At 48.1% G+C, this 6,183-nt stretch overlaps 2 protein-coding genes across 3 annotated transcripts in view; one reads left to right on the plus strand and one right to left on the minus strand.

Moving 5' to 3' along the window:
* FAT2 (FAT atypical cadherin 2) overlaps positions 1–5,522 on the minus strand; it is a 64,980-nt gene extending 59,458 nt beyond the window's left edge. Inside the window, exons 1-2 of the mRNA XM_024749981.1 lie at positions 2,267–5,522; positions 245–559 (exon numbers count right to left, since the gene is read on the minus strand). Of these exons, the coding sequence (XP_024605749.1) occupies positions 245–559; positions 2,267–5,522 (3,571 nt within the window). The remainder of the gene's footprint in view (positions 1–244; positions 560–2,266) is intronic.
* Positions 1–6,183, plus strand: part of LOC112402869 (proton-coupled amino acid transporter 1) — a 162,909-nt gene that overhangs the window by 121,796 nt on the left and 34,930 nt on the right. The window lies entirely within an intron of this gene.

Below are 6,183 nucleotides of genomic sequence, written 5' to 3' on the forward strand. Positions count from 1 at the left end.
AGAGATGGACTTTGTTGAGCAGCACTTCTCAAACTTAGCACACATCAAAATCCTCTGGACGTCATATTAAAATACAGATTTCTGGTCCCCACCCTGAGCTCTGACCGAGTAGGTCTAAGATGGGGCCTGAGAACTTGACTTTCTAACAAGTTCATAGGTGATGCTCATGGTGCCATTCTAGGACCACACTTTGAGAAGCACTGTTGTAGATAATCCTATGCACCCAGATTTCTGAGGTCCTTACCTGTGAGAGGATGAATAACAAAGAATCCCATTTGGTTGCCACTGGTGATATTGAAGGTCAGCTTCCCTTTGGAGCTGGAGTCCGGGTCCCAGGCATCCAGCTGAAGCACGGAGGTGTGCAGGGGTGCATCCTCCCGGACGGAGGGGTAGAACACGGGTCTGGACATCTGGGGTGGGTTGTCATTGACATCCAAAACCTCAATGTAGACTTCAGTTACAGAAGAGAGGGGGGTGGAACCCCTATCCACTGCCAGTACCGTCAGCCAGTAGCAGGACGTGAATTCTCGGTCCAGGGGTGCGAAAGTCTGAATCATTCCTAGGGATAGTCAATCACCAAACCCAAAATAGTTTAGAGCTCAAAGTAGCTTTAGAAAGCACTTTACCTAACACTCCTGAAATGGTACTGTGGAAAGGATATTAATAACTATTCCACGAGAAAAGGGAACTGTGGCTGATATGGCATGGGAGCTGCTGAGTTAAACACAGGGAAATTCATATCCTTATTGTAGAACCTCTCAGAGCCTTTCTCTGCTAAGATAGGCCCATGACTGGGGCATGTGGGCATATGCAGGGTTTCCAGAAGACCATGGTAGTTGACCTACTTTCTCCTGACTACTTCAAGCCGAGTCCAATTTACTCATTTCACATTCTCTAAGTGGGATTTCCTTACATTTGTCCTTAGACTGGTTCCTTCAAGCTTCAAGTCCTTATAGATACCAATTCAAGGGTAGGGGTTTGATAAATAAATTGCTGTTCCCCTCTCCTCATCTTCATGATTTTAGAGACTTGGCTTCATTCATTGGTTCTCTCATCTACAAATTGCTTATTATGAATTAGCACTGTTCTAGAAGTCGAGGGTCCAAGAGTGAGTGGAAGATGCTTGTAGCCTAAGTTCTTATGGGTCACACTCAGCTGGAAAGACCCAGATGACAGGGCAGAGCCTGTACTCAGAGCCATAGCATTGCAGAGCTGGAGGAACCTTACTCCTTTGACAGATGGGGGAACTGAGGCCCAGAGAAAGAGCATGACTTGACCAAGATCATGTAGCAAGTAAGCAGAAGAGCTGGGTCTAGAATTGACTCTCAATCTAATGCTCGGTCTACCACATCACCCTGCCCTCTACCCCGGAGAGAAATCATCCCATCAAGAAGGACCTACTTTTATTCACCTGGGATCTCTCCCAAGGTGCCTATCTCAGGACCTCACGAGAAGAGGGTGCCCAGTAAGTGTTTGCTGAATCGCACTGATTTTCTGTGGAGCTTCAGAGGTGCCACCTTTTTGGAGGACAATTTGAAAATATCTATTAGCATTGATATTAATTATATATCTATGGATGATGGATATAATATATCTATTAATGTTATCTTTTGACCCAAGAGCTCCATTTTTTAAGAGTTTTTCCTGTAGAGACTCATTGCATATGAGTAAAAGTATATGAACAAATGCAGCCATTAAAAAAGAATGAAGGAGATTTATATGTACTGACCTATAAGATATCCTGGTGACAAAATAAGTTTCAGAATTAGTATCTGTTGTATTATGTTTTCATAATAAAAAAATGAAAAGTGATAATATATCAGATGCAATGAGAAACATTTAGAAGATTATAGGACAAATTCTTAATAGAGATTATATCTGGGGAGATGGGACACAGAGAAACATTCATTTTTAAATTATATATAAAAAATTTATAACTATGATACATTATTTTTATAAGCATATATATGTAATATATGTTTTTGTGTGTGTGTATGTGTATACAAGTGTGTGTGAGATGGTTGATTCAACTTAAATGGATATACATACATACACCCACATATGTATATATACATATATATACTATATATATATAGTATATATATATGTATATAAATTAAAAATAAAATAAAAGGGACAGGAAGAAGTGTCCCTATTTATTGTTCTTTTCAGCCTATAGCCTGACTTCTCTCAAGACAGTGCCTGATTCCCTTAGGCCCATCCTCTCCCAGCACCTGGCCCTCCCATCCCATCCCACTCCCAGTACCTGTGTCTTGGTTGATGCTAAAGGCTGCAAGGTCGGTGCCAGCCCGCAGGAAGTACTGGAGCTCCCCGTCCAAGCCACTGTCCTCATCATGGGCAGCCACTGCCATCACTGAGGTTCCCGAGGGGCTGTTCTCCCGCACCTGGCCCTGGTACACAAAGGAGGCAAAGCGGGGAGGGTGGAGGTTCTCGTTCACATCCAGGACGATCACCTCCACGCGGCAGAGGGTCCTTCGGGCCAGGGGACTCCCACTGTCACTGGCCCACAGGCTCAGGTTATACCCAGCCCTCCTCTCAAAGTCCAGCTCTTTCTCCAGGCTGAGTGCCCCCGTCATGAGATTCACGTGGAAGGTCCCATGGGCATCATCCAATAGGACATATCGTACTTCTCCCGCAGGGCCCAGGTCAGGATCAGAGGCATCTAGAAATGTTAGAATGGTCCCTGGCGGCAGATCCTCTGGGACCTTAAGCCTGCGAAGTTCTGTAATGCACTGGGGAGAGTTGTCATTGGCATCTTCCAATGTGACTATCAGGTCGGTGACAGAGAAGAGCTGGTGACCCTTCCTGGGCTGGTCCCTGGCCTCCACCTTGAGTATATATTGAGGTTCTGATTCCCGGTCCAGGGGTCCTGTGACAACCAGTTCCCCAGTGAGGGGATGGAGGGAGAACTTCTCTGTGGGGCTTAGCAGGGTGTAGCGAACCCTCCCATTGTCCTCCGAGTCAGCATCTTTTGCTTTCAGCTCTGCAACTGTGGTTCCAACTTCTGTGTCCTCTGAGATGGTTACCTGGTACCCACCAGGAGGAAATCTGGGTGCATTATCGTTCCAGTCTTCCACATTCACCGTCAGCAGCTTCCAGGAGGACCTCTGGGGAGTGCCCAGGTCACACACCGTTACGTTGAGGATGTAGAACCTGGTGGCTTCATAGTCCAAGGGGGCAGCTACAGCGAGCAGCCCTGTTTCCAGCTCAATGTCAAAGCAGCCGTCTTCATTGCCGTCTGCAATCACATAGACCAGTTTGCCGTTAAAGCCAGCATCAGGGTCGGTGGCTGCCAGGTGGGCCAGGGGGGTGTTGAGAGGAGCACGCTCAAGGATGTCAATGGACTGTGGGAAGTGGTCCTCAAACTGAGGGGTATGATGATTGATCTGATATGCACTTAAGGAAGTGAAATCCTCATCACTGGACTGCTGATTCTGAAGGCCAACAGAGTGCAGGATGGTCTTTGTGAAATGTGTCAATACCCCCGTTTTATCACACTTTACGGGGACCTCAGAATGAGGATCCTTCACTACAGTAACATTCAAAGTCATGGGCGAGGCATAGTTTTTCCCATCTGAGGCTGTAATTTTCAGGGAATAGTTGATGGGTTGACTAGGAGTATGGTTCCTGAAAGGGCGTTTGAGGGATATCACTCCAGAGAAATGATTTAGATGAAAATACTCTAGTTCGTTGCCTGACACAATCTCATATCTTAGGTTCTGAAGCTCATCCACATCTATAGCTGACACGGTCATTACTGATTTTCCTACTGGCCAGTCTTCATGGATAGACCCAGTGCAATTGACTTCCTCAAACATAGGCTTGTTGTCATTCAAGTTCTTGAGCCTAAGGGAAACAGACACTTCTTTTTCCTGGCGAAATGGGGATCCCCAATCTGATGCCCATACCTGGAAGGTGTAAATTCTGTTCATGAGCTCATAGTCCATGGGTTTGGAGGTGGAGATGATCCCCAGGTAAGGGTCGATAGAAAAGGGCACAGAGTTTGGGTGAGCGATGGAGTAGGTGACATATCCATTCTCTCCATGATCCTGGTCTGTGGCCGTAACAGTCAAAATGCTGGTGCCTGGAGGGATGTTCTCATCAAAGGTGCCATAGTAGGAGGACTTGTTGAACACGGGGGCATGATTGTTACAGTCCGTGATGTCAATGACCACAGTGGTGGAGGCCAGGCCCAGTGAGGTTCTGATGTGTAGCTGGTACTGAGCTCGGTCATGGAAGTCCATGAGCTTCGTGGTGGTGATCAGCCCCGTGCGAGCATTCAGTTTAAACGCTGCACTCTCTGAGGATGGCTTTAGCACATACTTCAGGTTGGGGAAGGCGTGGGTTACTTTCACCATCACCACACGGCTACCAGGAGGGGAAAACTCACTAAGCTGCACTCTGTAAACAGCCTTCTCAAATTTGAGGGAAGCCAGTTTGGAAGGAGGTAGGTGAAAGCCCCTGATCTGGGAATAAGAAGAAGGTCTGCTCCCACCCCTGGCCTGCAGGCTGAGGTTGAATCCATGAGGGTGTTCCATCCAGTTGATGTCTTTGACGGAAACCAAACTGAACTCACTGCTCCGGGCGTAAGACTTGATGGCTTTGAAGTTCTTTCCAGGGTCACCACCAACAATTTCCAGCGAGTCCACGTCACCACCTGAGCCCTCTGCATCTACCACCACCGTGGCGTAGGTGGCATCGTCACTGCTCTCTGGTGTAGCCAAGACCACTGAGGCAATGGCCGGGAGCTTCCTGAGGGCAGGCTCCACATGGATGACCAGTGCTGCCAAGTTACCAAATCCGTTGCCCTCTGAGATCTTCCGCATGCGGTCCACAGCCAGCACCTGCAGCTCATACTTCCCTCGCCGGGTGACGTTGAGCTTCCCAGCCAAGGTGACCACCCCGCTGGTGGGATGGATGGCAAACATCTCCGACCTTGCGTTAAAGGTGTAATAGAGCTCGGCGTTCTGGCCCAGGTCGGCATCTGTGGCGCTCACCTTGCAGATGGGGCTCTTGAGGGGCATGTCCTCAGAGATGGTGACTCGGTATGAAGGCGGGGAGAAGAGGGGCTTCAGGTCATTCTGGTCCAGTATGTGGACCACCACGCGGGTCAGGGCTTCTAACTCCGAGGTCTTCTCCGTGGCTTGGATGATGAGGGTGTAGCTGTCTCGCACCTCCCTGTTCAGAAGGGCTGTGTTGCTACTCTTTGTCCTTATTCTCAGAAAGCAGAAGTTGCCTACCATGTACTCCTCTGTTTTAAACACGTTGGCCACATCTCCAGAGATAATCCGGTACCTCACTGCCCACTGGGGGTCTGTGAGATAGATGCCCATTTTCTCAGAGCTTTCCACATAGGTCTTGGGAGCAGAGTTTTCATAGATGGTCACATTATAAAGGGGGTGTGTGAAGCGCCAGGCTGAGGAGATGATCCCTTCTAGGGGTTTCTCACAAGTTGTACAATGAAGCAAGAATATGGCAAACCCCAACAAGGCATTTATCATGTTGGAAAACCTCCCGAAACCCTGGGCAGAAAAAGAAAGGGTACAAGTTAGCAAAGAAATGGTTCCTACTGCCGTGGTTCTTAACTGGGGTGGTTTTGCCCCTCAGGAGATATTTGGCAATGTCTGAAGGTATTTTTGGCTACCCTAGCTTGTGTGCAGGAGGTGCTACTGGCATTTAGTAGATAGAGGACGGGCATGCTGCTAAACATCCTACAATGCACGGGACAGATCCCCACAGCAAAGTCAGTAGGGCTGAGATTGCGAAACCTTGTGTTTGAAGAATAACAGACTAGTTTAAGTGCTTTCTGAAGGGCATCCGGCAGATACAACACTGTCCTTACCACTTTCCTCCTTTTTCCAAAACCTTCAATGTCTCCCCAGTGATGGTGAAATCATTCTGACCAGGTACCCAAGCTCAGCAGTCTGGCCCTAAGTACTTCTGACAAGACCCCTCCATCAGGGCTCAGCTCCAGTTGAACTGAGCTGTGTCTGCATACGTAGGGGCTGCAGAAAAGCAAAGGGACCACGATCACAGGCCCGGCATCAGGCTGCTAGGCTGTCAGGCCTGGCTCCACCACTTACTAACTGGGTGACTTTCTAGGCAGGCCATTTCACCTCTGTGAGACTCGGTTTCCTCTTCTGTAGAATAGGAATAAGGATA

Source organism: Neophocaena asiaeorientalis, unplaced genomic scaffold (assembly GCF_003031525.2).
Source record: "Neophocaena asiaeorientalis asiaeorientalis breed wild unplaced genomic scaffold, Neophocaena_asiaeorientalis_V1.1 scaffold548, whole genome shotgun sequence".
In the NCBI taxonomy this organism is placed as follows: Eukaryota; Metazoa; Chordata; class Mammalia; order Artiodactyla; family Phocoenidae; genus Neophocaena; species Neophocaena asiaeorientalis.